The 22,317-nt window shown below is 39.3% G+C and overlaps 1 protein-coding gene across 1 annotated transcript; it reads right to left on the reverse strand.

Moving 5' to 3' along the window:
• LOC111009904 (Sec23/Sec24 protein transport family protein) lies at positions 1-22,317 on the reverse strand. Its single transcript, XM_022283139.2, has 25 exons — positions 22,192-22,317; positions 20,922-21,864; positions 19,977-20,207; positions 19,713-19,787; positions 19,454-19,552; positions 18,849-18,960; positions 18,316-18,443; positions 17,731-17,850; positions 16,231-16,311; positions 15,112-15,189; positions 14,920-15,012; positions 13,617-13,671; positions 11,574-11,650; positions 4,790-4,861; positions 4,585-4,668; positions 3,997-4,116; positions 3,823-3,891; positions 3,348-3,425; positions 2,748-2,886; positions 2,371-2,535; positions 1,824-1,969; positions 1,565-1,741; positions 1,190-1,278; positions 726-757; positions 1-512 (listed from the first exon to the last, which is right to left on the reverse strand). Exons 2-25 carry the CDS (start codon positions 21,786-21,788, stop codon positions 400-402), a joined length of 3,300 nt encoding a protein of 1,099 aa, XP_022138831.1. The 5' UTR covers positions 21,789-21,864; positions 22,192-22,317; the 3' UTR covers positions 1-399.

The raw sequence follows: 22,317 nt of genomic DNA on the forward strand, positions 1-22,317 counted from the left end.
TTATGAAAACGAAGTCATTAAATCTCATATATATAAAATATGTAGATATCCTCCCAGGATTTCTCGTCTCCAGGCAGTATGTTGAGAGAAAAGTAAAAGGATATTTTGTGTCAAAAAGGGAAGAAAATTCTGTGAAAAACAATAAAATTAACATGAAACTATTCTGGTTGTGTTCACTACCAAAATCTTCCATCAAAACATAAACTAACAACAATTACCCATCAAAATTCACTCATCTGACTTCTCAAAGATAAATGGGACTGTGGATTGACGATATCATTCGAGAATTTCGTTTCCACTTTCCCATGAAACTCTGGTTTCTTGGTAAGGATTTCACCTGAAGTATACAGTTGCAGCATGTAGAGGGAGATGGAAACTTTGCATGGATGAAGCATAAGATCACGAAGACGACATTTTTATCTGAATTTGCCGGTGTACATGAACAAGAAACTCGATGTATGAAGGGCCATTTGCACTTTTATCTTCTATCATATTCGAAAAGAATAGCATCCCTGATGAAGAAAACACCAAAAGCATACAACAAACGATCACCCTACACATACTTTTTAAGAAAAAGCTAGCAAAACCAATCATGCTCGGTCAATTTTTGAGTTTGAAAAAGAAAACGATATAGTGAAAATTTTCAAGAGGAGACAAAAAATATATATATATGTATTTGTTCTAAGCTTGTAACAACTAAATAACAGTTAGTATAAAACACTGACCTGATTGGTCTCCTTTCTTGCACAACCTCAAGCTGCAAAATAGGGGAAATTTAATTAAAATTCAAAAGAGTAGATGAAAAAGGAAATTTAATCAAATATATAGTAGATCAATTTGCTCAACATAATTGGGGGCACTTTCCGGAGTCCTTGGTTTCTTTTTTGTCTTCTATTGTGCAGAGCTTTGTAACGTTCCTCACCTTTTGATTTTGATAGATAGGACCTTCATTTAATCACCATCATCTATCATTATGGTCAGATACCATGTCCCCGTCTTCTTTTTCTTTTCTTTATTCATTTGTTGAACTAAATGTAGGGTGGGGATCAAACCTTTGACTTTAAGAAAGGTATAGGTGCCTTAACTATATCAGCAAAATTTATTTCTAATCCCCTCTCCCGGGCACAAACACAAAGAGAAATGGATACACTACTTAAAAAGGAGAATGGATGTAAAATATGAGTCTTACCGTAGGTAGGAACATCTTTGACGTCGTATCTCATTCATCAAGTCATTAAGCTTCTTTGATAGCGGGTTGTCATACTGCTGCAGCACAAACTGAGCATACAACATTATTAGTGACAAATCTAATGCACATTTGATTCCATCCAGCATACAAATCCAATTGAGACATCTCATGTATACATATTTTGTAAGTTTGCAACAATTATATATACCAGATAATACCCTGTATGTACTTTAAATAAATTCATAATGATCCAAGAATGTCAATTAATCACTTCCTGCTTATGGTTCTGAGATCCAAACTCTCTAATCCGAGAGAAAATATAATAACAATATGCATGTTTAACGTACATGACAATTCTAGATAGTAGACTGATACCTGAGCAGGAATTTCATCAACCGATGAAATGCCAAATAACTGTTGCAATGTTTCTCTATCAACCAAGTTCCCAATATATACTAAACAGTCTTCACCATCCTCAAGAAGATAAATTCCCTCTTCAGTCACGTGCTCACTAGAAAGAGGAATTGGAGTACCGGGAGTCGAATCACCATCCTGCAAATAAGAGGAGTTAACACCAACTGAGAACAATGCACCACTGAGAGAAAACAAGTACACGATATTAATGAAGTCATACCTCTGTATCAAGGTTATGTATAGCCAACATTCTAGGATATACCAAGGGAACAGCCAGAGGAATTGGAAGAGAAGAAACATGGTTGACCCAGAAAGATCGATCATCAATTCTTCCATCGGTCCTCAGACCAGTACTTTTAATTAATGCTGAAAGAAGGCAATAGAACAATATCACTGACCCCTATATATCAAAATTTATTAGTGCAAAAACGCTTATGCTTTATTCTTATTCTTATGCTTACTAACATTCTGATTGAGTTCTCTCCATTTCATCATTTCAACCATACATTTTAGTTGAGCCCCATATTTTCCATAGGTGGTACGAAGACTATAAACTATTTCTAAATCTTCTTAAAGATGCTTCTCTGCTTTCTCCGGACAATTATTTATCAACATAATAGAGAGTTCAGTATCCATGAGCAAAAAATTATTTGCTCCTAAACACCTAACAAGGAGAAATTGGATATCAAAGTAAAGAAAATTTCAGACAAATGGGAAATAAAATCGTGGGTTCACTAGATGGTTTTCACAATAGATAAAGTACACACCAATAGTATAAAGAGGCAGTAACTTTAGTGCCTCCGGAAGAATTAGCTGTCCAGATGATGATACAGTTGCACAATACTTGCGGTATGAAAGCAGAACATTGACACACAGATTTGTCATACGTTCCCGGATTTGCAGAAGTGGGGATGAAGGAACTTCAGTTGCCGCTACAAAAATCAGATAACAGGCATAATAAGACTTTCTAATTGATATAGGATTGAAAGGATAAAGTACGCGAGCCAGAATGATATTAATAGTTTGTAGGCAGTGAATCTGTATATATAATGTTACCACAATCAAATCAACTAAAAAGCAGTCCTAATGATAATTACAACAACAAACTGCAAAATATTATTAAAATACAATACAGTGAAGATACCTTGCTTTAGAAAACATGCAAACTGTGTGTCCAAGTCGGCTGATCGGAAGAGGTTATTCAGCATACTAGTGCACGGTAGAGATAAAGTGGAGACACGAATTCTCCGCTGACCAAATACTGTAGTGTAAAGCAGCGCACACTACAATAGGAAAAGAATATAAATTAATGTAAAACAAGTCACAAATATCAATTCTAATGTGTTAATGGCAAAATAATAGTGAAAAATTATGAATCAAGTGGCAACATGGCAGCCACCATCTCAACTATCATTTCAGTCCAGTTTAATCGTCTTCCTCCACTCATTAGGCACAAGTACAAATTAGATATGCCTCACCAAATCTTTCTATAGCACCATCAAGAAATTAAACTATCATTACACGAGTACAATTTATAATTTAACAAACAAGATAGACCAATAAGACCCATTTTTTGTGTGTATGGTGGCACGATCCAATTCTTTATCAAAGACCTACAAAGCTGGAGGACCAAGTGAAGCACTGAGACTAAATACATGCTCCTTTTACGTATCAACATCCGTAATTTGCGGGAATAAACTTTTGGTGGGAGTTGGGGGGAGATGAAAAAAGAAAACGACACTACCTGAAAAGCACATTCTGAGCCATCCTGTAACTTGTCATCATGTTTTAAAGTTACCATTATAGTCTTGTCACAATCAATCTGGAACAAAGAGAATGATGCTAAGAAAACAACCATAAACCAAAAAACAATACACAGCAACTGTAGAAGAGTAAGCTTGAGCAAAATCATAAAAAAAGCCAATGCTAATGGTAAAACCCATTAACGAAAGAGAAAAGGGAAAAGTAAAGGTACAACATGAACACGAGAGTCAAAAGTTGACCCACCCATTTATTTAAGAAACAAAGCATTGAAGTACACAAATGTAACACACACAGGCTCCTGACAAACTTTACTTGACACGGCACAACATCAAGGATAAGAGTACAAGTTAGAAAACTTTACTTGATTCTATACAAAACAAGATTGGTAGGGATTGCTGACAATTCTATAGTTTTGTTTACTATTTTAGATAAGTAACATGTAGAGAATAGCATACCCCGGGTAAGTCAACATCTGTTGGGATGCGTTTGCAGAAATTTCCATGGTACTCTTGTACTTGGATTCCCTAGGAAAGGTTGATAAAATTACTACTAATTTCACAAAAGAAAGAAAGTGAAAGGCACCAGATCACTTCCGTTGACAAAAATGAAAGTTGAACAGAGGTAATCACCTGGCTGCATCTGACACGCATCACAGCCTCAAAGCCTTGAGGCCTTGTGATATTCCATCTAAGATCATTATAGAGCTTTGCTGGATCAGAAAGAACTGAGAAGGGGTAATAATAATAAACCTGTAACAGAGTAGATGACCAGTAAAGTAGGGGAAATGTTAAAAGGTGAATTCTACATTGCTTTAGAAAGTTTAAAGGAACTATTGAAAAGACAAATTTTTAAGTCAATAACTAAACGCATTTTTTAATCCTGTTTGTAATTGAAGCAACAGAGCTTAACAAGAACTTCTAATTTAATCAATGACTCGAAAAATAAGTCACAGTGTAATTAGAATTCAAAAGACATTAAGAATTATAAACCATAAAAGGGGCTTCGGCCTGTTAGGTCTAAAGACTTCAGGTTTAACATTTGTCAGCTAGTTGACTAAAAATTAGAAAGATACCAACAGCCAAATCTGTAAAGGCAAAAGACTACATCATGGCAAGAATACACGAGATTACTCATTAACAGAAAAATCGAGGACTATATTTCAAGAAAAACTGGTTCATATGTATCTCTCGGGAATTACCAAAATCGGACACTCTTACCTGGCCCCCAGTGGTCCTTGCAATGACAGAAATAGAAGCAATATCGATGTAATTCTGGGTAGTGAGGAACACATCAACACAGACCTACAACAACAATCATGGCAGACAAGAAAGATAAGATCAGAAGAACTCTGACTAGTGTAAGTGTAAGCAGATAAATCCTGTCATGTACCAACAGCATTATGACATGAAAGATCAGATTCACCTGATACTCGGCTAGTTCAATTGCCATTGTCTTGTAAGACATGTCAGCTGGTTGGAGTAATTTATGAGCCTCCTGAAGAAATAAAAATGTGCTGTGAAAATGTTGGGACTTGATTTTCAATTAGTCTTAAAAGGATGAACTTTGTACTTTTACAGTAAACAACTGTATATTAATACATGAAAAAGAAAAGAAAAGAACTATGAAGTAAAACACAAGACACTGACCAATGAATGGAGGAAAATACTATATAGGGTAGGGTTAATCACTGGCTGCATCCTTTAGGGAATTGGAAATGAAGTTTTACAATATAATCATCATAACGGAATAAGAAAGTTAAAAAATTAAATTAATTAAAAAAAAGAAGATCTTCATAACAGAATAAAAGTTCGCTCCAAGGCCAAGCTTAGCTTCAACTCATAATTAGAAACCATAAATCGTGATAGGTTGTTGGGTGTTGTGGGCATGCTTGTCCAGGGTGTGTTACCCATGGCCGCATGTCCAAACCATCCTCACCACTCGCTTTCCTTTCATGTCTTTAAAGCTTTCTAGTGTAATTTTCTTGTATCGGGTTTTTGGGGTTGTAGGTGGAATTTGGCCGAGCGGCTTTGGAACTAGGTGTGTATTAGTAGGATATGTAAGCACGCCAAATTTCAAGCCAATTGGAGTTCACACGGGCCCTGTAGGCCACCGAGTGACTCCTCGCCACTTAGGACGTCTACACCTGTCACACCAAAAATGCCTTATAATGTACCTTAGGGGGGACCAAGTAGTCATCAAACCTCCCCCCGACCAAGTGTTGTATACTTTCTTGCAATCAAAGCTTTCTTGCATCCAATGTCTACAATGCTTGTTTTAAAGATGTTTTCAACTGTTTTTCTCTCTCACGTTTTCTAAAACCAATTTTCTCCTAAAACGTGAGCGGAGGCTAGACCCACGACCGAGATTGTCCGCAACTTACAGTTTTTCCTGGCTGACTTGCTCGTTTGAGCTAGAGCAAGTGCCGCACAATCGCTCGAGCTGCTTCGAAAAGGTGCGATTGTGACAAGTGGTATCAGAGCTTAGTTAGCTCCTCGACCCGAAAAAGTCCGGAACCATGTCGACGACAAAACAACTGAGCAAGTCGCACGTCGACCGACTGGTAGAGATAGAACAACTTCTCTACCTAAGAGAAGTCCCAGATTCCCTCCGTCTGCTGGAGGCGCGAGTTAATGAATTCTCCGAGAAGTTTGGAGAAATAGACGCAGTGAATGCCCGTATAGACGGGTTGCCGATACAAGATATAGCCATGAGGGTCGAGACCCTAGAAAGCAAAGCTACGCGTCCTGGTAGCTTCGAACGTGGAGATAGTTCCACGAACCCAAACACACAGATAGAAGTACGTATGGGTGAGTTAAATAACTCGCATTCCGCAATGATGCAATTGTTTAACGAAATGACAGAAGACTTCAAAGTAACCATCGACACCCTCCGAGCTGAGATGACTGAAATAAGCACTAGAGTGAACCTAACCATGCGAGCCGTGGGAAATCAGGCTCCCAACCAAGCGAACATGGGGTTCAACAAGTTGAAGGTCCCAGAGCCCAAACCATTTAATGGCAATAGAGACGCAAAAGATCTCGAGAACTTCCTGTTCGACGTAGAACAGTACTTCAAGGCTACGGGGACCACGTCAGAAAAGATGAAAGTGACTTTGGCCACCATGCATCTTACTAATGATGCAAAGCTGTGGTGGAGATCTAAAGTCAACGACATTCAGAATGGTCGATGCACGATCAATAGCTGGGATGATCTGAAGAAAGAATTGAGGGGTCAGTTCTTCCCTGACAATGTCGAGTTCATGGCTAGAAGGAAGCTACGTGAACTCCGACACACTGGAACAATCCGGGACTACGTGAAACAATTCTCTGCCATGATGCTGGATATTCGCGACATGTCAGAGAAAGACAAGGTGTTCGTCTTTATCGAAGGATTGAAACCGTGGGCGAGAACCAAGCTGTATGAACAAAGGGTACAAGACCTTGCCACCGCCATGGCCGCTGCCGAAAGATTGCTAGACTATAACAGTGAACCATCCCACCCGAAAAAGAATGCTACAAACCCCACTGGGGGAAACAAGACGTTCAAACCCTTTACCCCAAAGAGTGGGGGAGCTGACAAGAGGCCTCAAGGCCCGAATCCCGGTCCTTCCCGAGGACCCTATCCACAAAGTCAAAACGCTCAAAGGCTGATGTCATGCTTCTTGTGCAAAGGTCCCCACCGGGTAGCTGAATGCCCACACCGAGCTGCCCTTACTGCCTTTCAAGCATCCGTTCAGTCGTGCAATGAACCTGAAGTCGAAACGGATTGTGAGAAGGAAGAAGACGAAGAAACACCTAGAATGGGGGCGTTAAAATTCCTATATGCCATTCAAAAGAGGGTCAATGGACCCAAAGGAACGTCCGAAAAGGGGCTTATGTTCGTAGATGCTACGATCAATTGTAACCCTGCAAAGAGCACCATGGTGGATTCAGGTGCAACCCACAACTTCATATCAGAACAGGAAGCCCGCCGACTGAAATTGACTATTGAGAAGGATACGGGTAAGATGAAGGCCGTCAACTCCGAAGCTCTACCCATTGTAGGAGTTTCTAAAAGAGTGATGTTGAAATTGGGGACGTGGACAGACAGTGTCGATTTCGTAGTAGTTCGCATGGACGACTTCGACGTTGTACTGGGGATGGAGTTCCTCATCGAACATAAAGTCATACCGATGACTCTGGCCAAGTGTATGATTGTCACTAGTAATAGTCCCACTGTGGTCACAGCCATCATCAAACAACCTGGTGGCATAAGGATGATATCCGCGTTACAGTTGAAGAAAGGCCTCAACCGGGAGGAACCTACCTTTATGGCCATTCCGATGGTCGAACAGCCGGTGGAGACAAGAGATGTCCCACCTGAAATTCAAGTTGTCATGAAAGAGTATGTTGACATAATGCCAGATAGTTTACCGAAGACCTTACCTCCTCGACGAGGGATTGACAACGAAATCGAGCTCATTCCAGGAGCTAAACCTCCGGCAAAGAATGCTTACCGGATGGCTCCACCGGAGTTAGCCGAACTCCGAAAGCAGCTAGATGAGTTGTTAAACGCTGGGTTCATCCGTCCAGCTAAAGCTCCCTTCGGAGCCCCTGTGCTGTTTCAGAAAAAGAAGGATGGGACGTTGCGTCTGTGCATTGACTATAGAACCCTCAACAAAGTCACAGTTCGCAACAAGTATCCCCTCCCTATCATAACCGACCTGTTTGATCAATTACATGGAGCTAAATACTTCACGAAATTGGATCTCAGGTCGGGCTACTACCAAGTGCGTATTGCAGAAGGTGACGAGCCTAAAACTACTTGTGTGACGAGGTATGGGGCTTTTGAATTCCTCGTGATGCTTTTTGGATTAACGAATGCCCCTGCCACGTTCTGTACTATGATGAATCAGGTCTTTCACGAATATCTCGATCAATTTGTGGTAGTCTATCTAGACGATATAGTGGTATACAGTCCGACGCTGAAAGAACACCAGATCCATCTCAGGTTGGTCTTCGACAAACTAAGGCAGAATCAGTTATACGTAAAGAAGGAAAAGTGTGCGTTCGCACAAAAGCGGATCACGTTCCTTGGCCACGTGATCGAACAGGGGCAGATCAGTATGGACACAGATAAGGTAAAGGCGATCCAAGAATGGAGAGTCCCTACCTCTGTGATCGAGTTGCGCTCCTTTTTAGGGTTGGCCAACTACTACCGACGATTTATCGAAGGATTCTCAAGGAGAGCCACCCCAATGACAGAGTTACTGAAGAAAGGAATGACCTGGATGTGGTCGAAGGAAAGTCAGGACGCCTTCGAAGATCTAAAGGCGGCCATGATGAAAGGCCCAGTACTTGGGCTAGCCGACGTGACGAAGCCGTTTGAAGTAGAAACGGATGCTTCAGACTACGCTTTAGGTGGTGTCCTTCTCCAAGACGATCACCCGATTGCTTACGAAAGTCGCAAGCTGAATAATGCGGAACGACGTTATACCGTATCAGAGAAAGAAATGCTAGCAGTCGTTCACTGCCTTAGGTCTTGGAGGCAGTACTTGTTGGGCTCATATTTTGTGGTAAAGACGGACAACAGTGCAATTTGCCACTTCTTCAATCAGCCTAAGCTAACATCCAAACAGGCCAGGTGGCAGGAATTGTTAGCCGAGTTTGATTTTAAGTTTGAACACAAGGCAGGAAAGTCCAACCAAGCTGCCGACGCTCTTAGCCGTAAAGGAGAACATGCGGCCCTGTGCATGTTAGCCCACATTCACACCAGCAAAGCGGACGGGTCGACCCGTGACCTCATTAGAGAATATCTTCAAAGAGACCCCTCCGCCCGAACTGTGGTCGAGCTGGCCAAGACCGGGAAGACCCGCCAGTTCTGGGTCGAAGGGGACCTATTATTTACAAGAGGAAACAGACTGTACGTGCCAAGAACGGGAGACCTGAGAAAGAAGCTCCTACACGAGTGTCACGATACTCTATGGGCGGGTCACCCGGGGTGGCAACGGACTTACGCCTTGCTGAAAAAGGGGTACTTTTGGCCAAGTATGCGTGAAGATGTGATGCAATACACGAAGACCTGTCTTATCTGTCAGCAAGATAAGGTAGAAAGGACTAAAATAACAGGGTTGCTTGAACCCCTACCAACTCCTATGAGACCATGGGAGAGTGTGTCGCTCGACTTCATCTCTCACTTGCCCAAGGTAGGAGAACATGAAGCCATTCTTGTTGTTATCGATCGATTTTCCAAATATGCAACTTTCATTCCGACTCCCAAGACGTGTTCCGCCGAGCTGACGGCGCAGTTGTTCTTTAAACATATAGTAAAGCTATGGGGAATTCCGACGAGCATCGTTAGCGACAGGGATGGCCGATTTACAGGAACCTTCTGGACGGAACTTTTTTCTATTCTAGGTTCAAGCTTGAACATTTCCTCGAGTTATCACCCACAGACCGATGGTCAGACAGAGAGATTCAATAGCATGCTTGAGGAATACCTGCGTCACTTCATCGATGCCAGACAAAAGAACTGGGTCCAGCTGTTAGATGTGGCTCAATTCTGTTTTAACGGCCAGACAAGTTCTTCAACAGGAAAGAGCCCCTTTGAGATTGTGTGCGGAAGACACCCGTCTATGCCACATATTCTTGACCACCCGTATGCGGGGAAAAGTCCTCAAGCCCACAACTTCACAAAGGAATGGAAGCAGACGACAGAAATTGCTCGAGCATATTTGGAGAAAGCTTCCAAGCATATGAAGAAATGGGCCGACCGCAAGAGACGCCCTCTCGAATTTCGAGTAGGCGACAAAGTTCTTATCAAGCTGAGGCCAGAACAGATTCGTTTCCGAGGACGCAAAGACCAGAGACTCGTGAGAAAGTACGAGGGACCCGTGGAAGTCGTTAAGAAGGTGGGGAGTGTCTCGTATAAGGTGGTGTTACCCGCTTGGATGAAGATCCACCCGGTAATCCATGTGAGCAATTTAAAACCTTACCACCCCGACCTTGAGGATGACGAACGCAATGCTGTTGTGCGGCCCGCCATCGACTTCAAACGGAAGGAAGACAAAGAAGCAGAAGAGATCCTTGCAGAGAGAACCAGAAACGTGGGGAGACCCGTTCGAAAAGTTCGAGAATTCCTCGTCAAATGGAAAGACCTACCTGATGCAGAGACCAGCTGGGAACGAGAAGAAGACCTTGAAGCCTGGAAGACGAAGATCGAGGACTTCAAGTTGCAGCAGTTGACAGGGACGTCAACCGTTTAAGTGGGGGAGAATGTTGTGGGCATGCTTGTCCAGGGTGTGTTACCCATGGCCGCATGTCCAAACCATCCTCGCCACTCACTTTCCTTTCATGTCTTTAAAGCTTTCTAGTGTAATTTTCTTGTATCGGGTTTTTGGGGTTGTAGGTGGAATTTGGCCGAGCGGCTTTGGAACTAGGTGTGTATTAGTAGGATATGTAAGCACGCCAAATTTCAAGCCAATCGGAGTTCACACGGGCCCTGTAGGCCACCGAGTGACTCCTCGCCACTTAGGACGTCTACACCTGCCACACCAAAAATGCCTTATAATGTACCTTAGGGGGGACCAAGTAGTCATCAAACCTCCCCCCGACCAAGTGTTGTATACTTTCTTGCAATCAAAGCTTTCTTGCATCCAATGTCTACAATGCTTGTTTTAAAGATGTTTTCAACTGTTTTTCTCTCTCACGTTTTCTAAAACCAATTTTCTCCTAAAACGTGAGCGGAGGCTAGACCCACGACCGAGATTGTCCGCAACTTACAGTTTTTCCTGGCTGACTTGCTCGTTTGAGCTAGAGCAAGTGCCGCACAATCGCTCGAGCTGCTTCGAAAAGGTGCGATTGTGACACTGGGCATCTTTATATGTTGTTTGTTGGGTATCGAATCCTACCGGCTAAAGAAAACTAGTAACGCTATTCTAAATTGTAAAGTCGTCAACTTCCAGATATATGTTCCTGTTAGAAACTTGACATTGAAAAAGGGAGGCCAAATTTGGATGACTGGAGTACGACGAGAGAGAGTTTTCTTCCATGGAATATCAATGATCTATTCCAACCACACACTGAGGGGATCCTCATAGAACATTTAGTTAACCAGTGACTTTCCTTTGGCCTGATAAAATTACGCGCCTAATTGTAAATGCAACACCAGTGGCAATATGATATTTTCTTAAAAGAAACATAAATAGCACAAAAATTCATAAGAATACCTTGTCTCCAGAAGATATATTTGTTCTTCCTTCAGCCTCTCTGGCAGAAAGAGCTCCGATGCCAATTGATGGCAAGACTGTATTTTAATTAAAAAGAATCCGATTAGGTTATGAAAATAATATTTTCAAGATCTACTAGGTGGTGCTAAACAAGAAAAGATGCGCTCATAACAAAATAGTGGCCCCTTATGGCAAAGGATTCAAAGGTAATAACAACATCATAAATATGTTAACTTATTTACCATGTAGACTTTTCCATTAGTATTATTGAAAAAGTTGTCTCTAAGACCAAGAGAGCTGTTTCAAGAGGGAGGACTCATTTTTCTACCAGAAAAAGGGCAGGTAGAAAGGTAAGCATAAAGTAAAATGTGTGATGTGATATTTGCATTCTGAAGATTATAAGATTTAAGAGAACGACAGAACTCTTAGACATTAAAGAGCAAAGAGATGCACAAAGACAGAGTATCTCCCTCACCAATTTGTGCACCATATTCCAGAAATATATTAAACAAGCACAAATCACAAAATCCCAGTCCCCAAACTCCAGTCACAAAGATTTAAATCTTATTCAGCTAAGCTAAATGGACTTGGTAATGGGCTATATTGTTCATGATTTTTCCCAAAATATCCCTCGATATCCAAATATCCGTCAATATATTCGTAAATTTTATGAATATCAACATTTCATCTTTGGTAATGGGCATGAACATGGGATTCCAAGAGAAAAAGAAGCCTTTTTCATTTATGTGCAAAAATAGGTGAAACAATTTTTTTTTTTTTTTTGAATTTCACGCCCCTGTATGATCTTCAAATAATCCAGACAGTTAGCTCAAAATGTTAAGAAAAATCCCAATAGTAGGACACATACCATCTTGATTTTTATGTTTTCTCCATGTTTCATAACCCTAACCCTATGTGTTTCTTTTCTTCTTCCTTCCCCCTCCATGTTCTCACTCAATCCCTATGCACCTCTTTCTTTTCACCTCCATTTGATTCAATTCCTATGTACATCATCTTTGTAATATTTTTTCCCCCTCGCATGCATACATTGATAAGACCTTGAATTTTTTGTGAAAGTGTATAAATCAACACGGCTTCTTGGTGCCTCAACCATGAGAAATTTTTTTGTAACTACAGTTCAGATGTTATGATTGAATGGCTACATTGCATTACCTTTTTGGGAGGGGCCTTCTCAGCCCCAGCCAGGTCCTTAGGTTGTTCCCTTTGTTTTTCTATATATTTTGTCTCTTATAAAAAAAAAAGATAAGACCTTTCCGCAGGACCCTCCTCCATTCTACTTCCCCTGATTTTGATAAAAATCGACACCCACTCTCTCTCACTATGTCACTTGCCCATCCACTTCTCTCTCAGCAGCCCTGCCCTACCCGCATCCCCATTTCATTACAAGCAACTTGTAAGGTATCTCCTTACAATTTGATATTCAAAAGTGTTCAACACAAAACAAACTTACAGCCCTAGGGCAAACCAAGTTCTTCCAAGACTTATAAAATGACAAAACATACCCAAAACAAGCTAAACCTCTATCTTATAACCAACCTCCCCGTACAGCCCCTTTCCTAACTGTCATTTGGGGAGGAATTTCCCTCTCTACCCCTCCTTACATAGGTATTTACAATGGGGGCCCTCACACAACTCTTCCCCATCCATGGATTTTAAGGCTTTTATCCAACCTATATTGTACTCAAATGATTAACTGGGGTGGTTTTTTTATTTATTTTATTATTTACTAATGCTTGATCATCTAATCATTGTCACCTTTCTCGCCTTTTTGTTTCAACCAAAATTTTAAAAGTATTTGCATACTGAAATCCGACACTATATTTTGCACGCCAGTCAAATGTCAAATGTCCAAGTCCAACTTGCTCATGAAGGACAAGATAACATGTCCATGCCACATGGTGCACAAATAATAGTAATAGTTTTCATGTTATATTTCTAGCTAAATAAACAAAGCAAAAAACAAATTAAGAGGCTAACAGCAATACATTCTCAATAAAATAATATGTGCACTTATGAACTTGCCTGATTGGAATACCAAAATTTTGCCTCCGGTATTTTTCATTGCCAAGAAAGCCGCCTAAAATAAGTGAAAATAATTATCACAATATGATGTAAAAATTTATTTAGAAGTGAGATGCTTGCTTTTTTTTTTTTTTCTCCTTGATAAGAAACAAAGATAATATAAACAAAATTCTGAGTTGCATGGAAAAAGCATTACAAGGAGTATTAACAAAATCAAGCTTTCTAGTAGTGAACAGACTGTAAAATCAGTCTAGTCTAAATGATGAATGAATATCAGCCAATTTTTTTAATATAACTGATCAGTATTGAGCGAAATTCTCTTTCATTTTACAGTATTTTTCCTTTTTTTTTTGGTCAGAAACAAGTATTTCATTGATGTATGAAATAACCAAAATGCTATAACGGCTAATTACATGAAAGCCCGCCAATTAGAGGTTAGGGCAGATAGAGAGTAGTTGTTGAAGGGAAAGTAATAACATCTACACCATCCAATGGCTAAAACCATAACCCTATAAAAAAAAAGAAAAAAAAAACCTCAAAAGGGAGAAGTGTGGCGTTGAAAACAGAATTCTTTCATCACCGGTCCCTTGAAAACAGAAACATTATCAACTCAAGTACATGTGATACAAAGGTAATGCCTTTAAGATTTTAAAGCCTTGAACATTTTAAAGCTTTCTTTTCGGATAATTTTTGTTAAGTTCCAAAACATCTCTTCTTTTGTTACTATCAACTGGAGGGTCTACCTGTAAAGCTTTTGTATAGGTGATTTAGTAGATTTTTGGGCTGCCTTTTTTCTCTTCTCCGTATACAATTTTGCATGACCACCCCATTTTCTTTTTTTGTTTTTTTTTTTTTGTGGGGGTAACAGGCAACAAAAACAATATTATCCCAATTTATACAGCGACTGTAATAGTATCATAAAAAATCTTTCTATTCCCTTTTAACCAAAATTCCCACAATATATCCTGAATAGCATTTAAACTAAGGATCTTGGTCTTTATTTGTAGGGATAGTTTATCATTATTTTTTTCTAAACAAATAGAAATGAGAATTTCAATGATAAATGAAATTACAAAGACGGTGATGAGACGAGAAACCACGAAGTCAAAGGATTACAAAAGGCAGAATTTCACTGATATTTATCATTCATATTTAATCCAAATGGGTCTTCATGCTAATGAAACAACAATTCGTTAAGCATACCTTTACTCAACCATAATTCTAAAACATTTGTGTTTTAAATGTAAAAAGCAGCAATTGCAGAGTGGTCAATTTATATGATATAAAGCAATGAAAAACATACTTTGATTGCAGCACCGAAGGCTGACTCGGTGGTTCTATTACTCTGAAACATTGTTGGAATACTTTCAAGCAACAACTCCAAATGTTGACGGCACTATTCCCACAAACAAGAATTGACATTATTAAAGAAATGGAAAAGGTAAAAATAAACATCTTGTACATCACAGAAATCCAACATTTTGGAAAATCTAACCTCTGAAAGTTGAACAATAACATCAGACTCCAGAGGAGTATAAACATCTTGTACATCAGGGACTATGAGCATCAAAGGCTGAAATGACATAATGAACATCATTAGAAAATCAGGGACTATTAGTAGCCTTCATAATACATATGCATTCAGTCCCTAATTATTTACAATGAGACCAAGGGCAGGGATGGGATCAAATATCTACTATAACAAATTCTGGATGATACTTAAACTGAATGCTGTACAACCATTGATGAGCAATTTTAATTCTTCAAAGTGTAGCTAAATTTTATTCAAACTAATATGCAGCTGGAAGCTTATCTTGAATGGCATTGAGTCATACTAGTATTGACCCGATCAGAATTCCTAGGTGTTAAAAGTTAGTTTTAGCTGTGGTAGAGAGAAAACCCATTACAATAATAAACAACTGAGCATTTTATAATATTGTTATATAAGACACATCTGTCCAAATTATTTTTCCAAATCATGAAAGCACAATCAATATATATTTATTGATGAAAAACAGATTATTCATAAAGCAATGTTAAAAAGAAACACTTGAAACATGAAAATTACTCATCAATAATTAGCTTATAATCAGATAAGGAAATAAAGTCATAACTATTGTAGGAAAACCTTTTTTTAATGTGAAATCATGCTTTCATTGATAAAAATTGAAAGAATATACTAAGGGGCATACAAAAAACATGGACAACAAAAGTGGATCCACCTGTAAGAACTAACCCAAATCCAAAATAATGACACCTAGCCGACAATTACGAAAAGCTTTGAAACAGAAACCTAAAGAGAGGTATTAAATCGAACCAGCTCCCGAATTTTCCCTCAGACCTCTCCACTCTCTTGAAAATTTTGTTATTCCTTCATATCAATCCAGATACCCCACAAAATGGAAAATAACAAACTTTCAATAGCAGGATCCCTCTGTCCTGAAAAGGTGAGAACAACACCACCTCCTCCAACGTTCCCTTGCAATCCTATTCCCAGCCCAAGAAACCCCAAAAACCTCTAGGAAACGAATCCAAAATTGAAGGAAAACTTTTCTTTGCCCACAAAACATATAACATCTAAAATGGAGAGAGATAACAATGATGGAATTGTGACCTGCTGTAGTGCACGTTTCAGATTGTAAAAATGAATTGTTGAGTCAAATGTTGCAATTCCAACAAATGTTCGAGGACCTTCCTGCAACATCACAGTGTATACATCAGTCGCTAGGATAGAAAAAAGAATGTCATAAAAGGCTAAAGATGGTTGAAACAGAAAAAGAAGAATTCAAATTTAGATCCTATTCGTAAACATCAATATTAGCCAAATCCAACTCCCCTACACCAAAACGCACTGACAAAAGAATAACAAGACACAATGATACGTAACATAACACTATTGGGGAAGCAAGTTATTTGAAAAATACAAATAGAAAAAGGAATATTTTCCAAATGGCCAAGTTCCTCAACCTCAAGTGACATCGTGCGCAGATTTCAAATAGGGTTCTCTGCAAAATGGCCTTTTAGCAATTTCAAATAGGGTCCAATTAATTAAGGGGCATTCAATAACTGAAACATATGCAGTAAAAATTTGTCGGATTGCATAGAAAATCTTTGCCAAATTTCTCATAGCTTTTAGATTGTTATAAAGAGTCCAACTAACAAAAAAGGCCATCAACAACAGAAAATAGGATGTAATTGGTTAGAGGAGACAGGACGAACCCTGAGAACAATATAACAATTAAGCAAAGGTCCCACAAGGTACCTCCATCAGAAGATGGCCAAACTATATAGACAGACAAACTTTAGAACTGCCTCCGTCCAAGGTTTAATGGCATAAACTGAAGGTTGAATGCCAAAAAAGAATAAAACAAAACAGTGTGAAAACAAACTATAATACAAACCATGTATAAAGCCATCCCCCTAAGGCATAAATACTGACGGCAACTCCATCATAACCTCCAATATTTCCACCCCCATTCCCTTGGTGAAGTAAGAGAAAAATACAAGACCCCACGATGGCTATTTATCAACCACATGATAAATTGCGATTTAACTGTACAAAAACACTGCAGATAGTAATGGTCGCTTTTTCTCACTTTTGGAAAAACCAGAAGGAAACAAACAAGAAATAATGTTGTGTGGTATCAGTCAGATTTTTGAACAGCGAGCAGATCTTCGCAATGAACATTTTTAAAATCAAATAACAAAAAGAAAATACACCCACAGTTCCAAACGCTAAGGGATTACAAATTTAAACAAGTGAAGGCAAACTTGAACTGTCAAAAAGATGAATAATCATATGAAACCCTATCACTACAGAAGTTTCAGTTTATGTCAGACAAGAAAGCAGACTTGCAATAAGTTTCTCTATACAAAATTACCAACCCAAGATTATTTCAGATTAGTTTTAAGTAATTATAGAACCAAAGAAAGGAACTCTTAAGGTGATATGATACCAATTCTTTGTGGTCACGCATCACAGATGCATACCACAAGAAAAAAATTCATGAACTCTCGTAAATACAAGTACAAATACAACAGAGTACCACTGAAGCCTATAAATTATAAATACGTACATGCATATATCATGTATCCAGTCAAATGTAGAACTTACAGGTAAATCAGAAATAACTTGACTAATTGCACTGCAGGCTGCAGCAGTAGCACCAGTTTGTATTGCATTCATGGATACATCGATGAGGAAAAAATAGACAGCTGGCATTGGATCACGCACCTGGAGTCAAATAGGCATCAGAAACAGTGTACGTACATATATACATATATACATATAATATATATAATGTAAAATAAGATACCAATTGAATAAAATTAAATGACAAGATTGCCAAAACTACAGCATAACTTGAAGGAAATGAAATGGTAAGATTGCCAAAGCTACGGTATAATGAGGGATACTATTAATTAATAGCACCTAGTGGTATATACAGCACATGCTAATGCTACCAAGAAAGTGTAGAAAGCTAAAAAGATGTTATTTGACATAAAGTAAAATAAAATAAGGTATAATTCCTACACAAGTCCCAAGTGAAATATATGGTGGAAAAATTCCACTCAGGCTAAAACAAATCATGTCAGTCATAAGAGAAATGGTCCACATCTATCAAACCAATGACAAAACGTTAGGAGAAAACAAAAAATTGAACTCCACACTAATGAAGTATTATTATAAACCAACTACCATGTATTCCTTAGAAGCAACAAATTCTACTGTTCCCCTACACAGTTCAGGCCTTTCATCAGCATCTCTTCTTCTACCATCTGGACCAAGATTACAGTGGTACTCACGAGGAGTATCATCAGTAAAACCTGAAAAGGAAATGGCATAGAGTGAGAAGTCACTGTCTACATAGGAAATGACGAATAGAATTCCACACTAATTAGCATTAGACAAAAAAGCAGCATTATGTATAACAACTAAATAGGGAGGTTTTTTTTATAGCTAAGAGTCGAAGTTTTATTCCCCTATACTCAGGGGCACCCGTGCCAAGCTTGAAAAGGTAATGAGCTTCAAAGGAATGCCCTTAACAAAAAAGTACCATGAGTGACATCACATATCCAGAAGACATAAAAAGATGGTACATAAACCTAGTTGCAGAAATGATAATACCAAGGATCCCATGTCAATCGAGCAACAAATATCCAAGGTTTAAGTTTAAGGAACAAAAAAAATGAAAATATCCCACTAGAAAAAGTAGTAACATCTTTACTGACCACATAAGTTACAGATGAACCGTCTTCCCTGATCAATGAACTTCATAAAAGGATTTATATAGCCTTTGCAGCGAGAACATCGAACCGGCCCACTTTCCCCAAAATCCACAACCTATAAGATAAAATCCACTGAATAAACAAAGCCATCACTGTTTAATAAATTGTGCCATTTTACAAGACATCAAAATTTTGCAATAATATCTTCCTAGTATGCATAATACGTTAAAGAACCGGTAAGAGCGTATTTATAACCATTGTGTAACAGATAAATCATTTGAAGGATGATCTAGTAGGGAAAGGGCAATCTTGCAATTTTCTGTTCAGGTTTGTCATTTTTCTGGATTAGTTTATTAATTGGTTTTCAAAGTTGCTAGTATGTTTGATTAGATGCTAGGTGGTGCACCACTGCCTAAAGTAAAAATCATTTGACCATGATAAACTAACTCTTTGATGAGGAAATAATGAAATGTGAACTAATTTGACACACCTAATAAAATTTTTTTTAATAATATAGGAAGAAAAAATGAACTAACTTTACAGTGAACTGCTATTATTGCATCTTTAGTTTATAAAAAAAAATAGTGAAAAAGGGATGCACTGCGTACTTGGATGGGCTCCTCAGAAGGATGTAGAAGAGCAAATGGTTGGACTAACAACGCTAACTGCATGGCTGATGTATTCAAAAGATCAGCGGTGCATGGGATCTGAAAAATTATGAAAAGTCAAATGACTATATGATATAAAGATAAAGAGTGCTTCAAAAAAAAAAAAAAAGATACAGAGATTTCGCAAGGTTTCCATCAACTAGAGTATTAAGCAAAAGATATAAATGGAAAACTGATGAAATCAATACTAATCACTCACCTGACCAATGGTGCACCTCATAAAACGTGGACTGCAATTTCCAGTGTCTCTCACAATATACTCACTTGATGCAGGCTTCAGAAAGTGTAAATAAGGAAAATTATAACAGTTCAAGCGCAAAAGAAACTAACACCATCAGTAGTAAATAAATTGAAATTTGTGTTCATGCAACACACTATCGGTAAAATCACTAGGACAAGAAAATCAAACAGGGGAGAAATAAAAAGGAGAATATCATGAACACCATATATATTGAGAAAATACCGGGGGCAGATTAGCCTGGTTGCCTTGACGAGTGTCAAACAGGATGACTGACGAATTTGGAACAGGTCTAGGTATTTGATTTGGATCAATCTTTGATTGCGTAGCTGCAGGAGATCCAGTTTGACCAATAGCAGGCGAGATGGTAGTCATAGATTGGTTAGGTGGAGGTGGAGGCATCCCAAACATTCTAGGTGGCTGCAGTTGTCCGGTAATAGGTGGAGGAACTGCTGCCTGGTGTCAAAATAAGAAAAATAATCAAGTTTTTTTTTAACAAGAAATTCAACTTTTTCATTAAGATAAATCAAAAATCAAAAATTTAGGCAAGACAAAAAATAATGCATTGGCATGACACAGGTGAGTCTTATCCATTCTCCCAACTTCTGAGACGAGGAAACAGAGGCAGCAATATCAACCTTAGGCTCTCGAGAATTTTAACTTTTTTGAAAGAAAAAAAAAACTGCCTTCATACTTCATGATGCATGATACTCTCAGCTACAATCGTCATATATATAGGCGAGAGTCTGATATCTATTTGATAAGTCAATTAAAAATTAAAATCATCAAGCTAAACTATAGATATTATTTGGACACATACAAGTTACAATTCGAAAACCAATTCACATAAAGAATTGGATTATCTCCGATATCAATTTCTGGAAAAATTTGTAACTAGAACTTCTTTGGTTAGCCTTGAGGCTTTCCTCCCGTTTTTGTACCCTCATCTCACTTTCTCAATGAAGTTTGTTTCCTACTCACAAAAAATAAAAATAAAAAACCTCCCTGCATTGTGTATTTTTGAGAGAGAGGGCAACAGTACTGCAACCCACGAAATGCACAATCCACAAATACACTGATAAAAGTTGGTCGTCACACGATATGTTCAATAGAATAATACAAAGTGGTCATTGCACAAAACTAACAAGTTTAAAAATGAATGGTGACTACCTGACCAGGTTGCATTGGCCATGTTGGTGGCCCAAATGGGGAACCTTGAGGTGGTGATACTCCTTGAGACGCCGACTGAAACGGTGGTGCTGGTTGCCCGGGAGGACCTGGTGGAGCAGAAAATCCTGTACCACCTGGAACAGAATGCATAAATGGAGCCCGAGCAGATGCTCCCATTGGTGGAGGACCAACAGATGGTTGAGGGCCTTGTAGTGTATTGGCTGCTGGAGGAAAACGTGGCCCACCAGGGAAGCTGTTCTGCACGAATGTTGGGGGGCCATTACTCAACGTACCACTCTGAGAACTTGATGGGGGCATGCTTGGGCTGCTAATAGAAGGGGGAAAGGCTGCACTTGGACGTGCACCGAGTGGAGGTGTAACTGAACTACTGGACAAACCTGAGAGGACATTGCCGGAAGGTGGCCTATAAGCAGGTTGGCCAGGATTCCCAACACCTGGAGGGGGTGGCCTGGACACTAATGGAGAAGGTTGTCCAACTGGCGGCCCACTGGCTCTCATTGGAGTCATATTTGGAGGTAATGCAGATGGTGGAGGCCCTGATGAAGATAGATTAGGTCGGGAAATTGAAGCCGGGGGTGGCCCCGGCCGTGAAAACGGTGGTGGCGCACCGGATATCCCAGCTGGTGGGGGTGCTGACGAAGGGAAAGGTGGTGACTGGCCAAAGGGAGGTCTGGGGAATGAATTGGGCATTGAAGGAGGTCGATTGAGATTCAAATTCTGAAAATTATCAGCTAAAGAACCAGGGTTCGTCTGAGAATTAGGGTAGTAATTAGGCGGTGGTGGTGGATTTTGATTGCTATTGCTTTCATTGGGCCGAGGTGCCCCTGGAGGCACAAGAGCTGCCATTAAGACTTTCCCACTCCAATTCAATAGAATCTCTCTATACAAATGCTCTCTACGGGTTCAACAACCCAGATCAACTCTGCAATAAAACACCAAAACAACAATTAACATTAAGAATTCCCAAATCCCCGAATTCCCACAGAAATCTTACAAAATCAAGATTCAATTCCCATAATCATTACACCCATTCGGCCACAACATAACCCGAGAAACCGATACTGAAATCGATGCATCCTCTCTGAATCAACCACCATACAGATTAACAATAACGCTCAACCCGATATTTTTAGATTTCCAACACGAAATCAACAGCAATTCAACAAGATTTCAATCCAGAAGAAGAAATGAGGGAATATAATCAAAGATCCGCAACAGAAATGAGGAATCCTGAGAGAAGAAATAGAACCTGGCGGGTTGTTGATGCAGCTGCTGGTTGTAAGAAGGACGAGACCCGGCACCGGTAAACGAAGGCCCGAAGTGAAAGAAAACGAAAACGTATGAGAATGGCACATGCAACTATTAAAGGCCCGTG

The sequence above is a fragment of the Momordica charantia genome (assembly GCF_013281855.1).
Source record: "Momordica charantia cultivar OHB3-1 chromosome 7 unlocalized genomic scaffold, Mcharantia_2.0 BLBB01000007.1, whole genome shotgun sequence".
Lineage (NCBI taxonomy): Eukaryota > Viridiplantae > Streptophyta > Magnoliopsida > Cucurbitales > Cucurbitaceae > Momordica > Momordica charantia.

What these genes read in the sequence shown, in the direction of transcription:
- LOC111009904 (XM_022283139.2), bottom strand. Translation starts at nt 21,788, where the DNA reads ATGGCAGCTCTTGTGCCTCCAGGGGCACCTCGGCCCAATGAAAGCAAT. An exon ending in TTGCTTCTAAGGAATACATG is followed by an intron (nt 17,851 to 18,315) that starts GTAGTTGGTTTA and finishes ATTTGACTCCAG; the next exon opens with GTGCGTGATCCAATGCCAGC. An exon ending in AAGTTATTTCTGATTTACCT is followed by an intron (nt 16,312 to 17,730) that starts GTAAGTTCTACA and finishes GTGATGTTGCAG; the next exon opens with GAAGGTCCTCGAACATTTGT.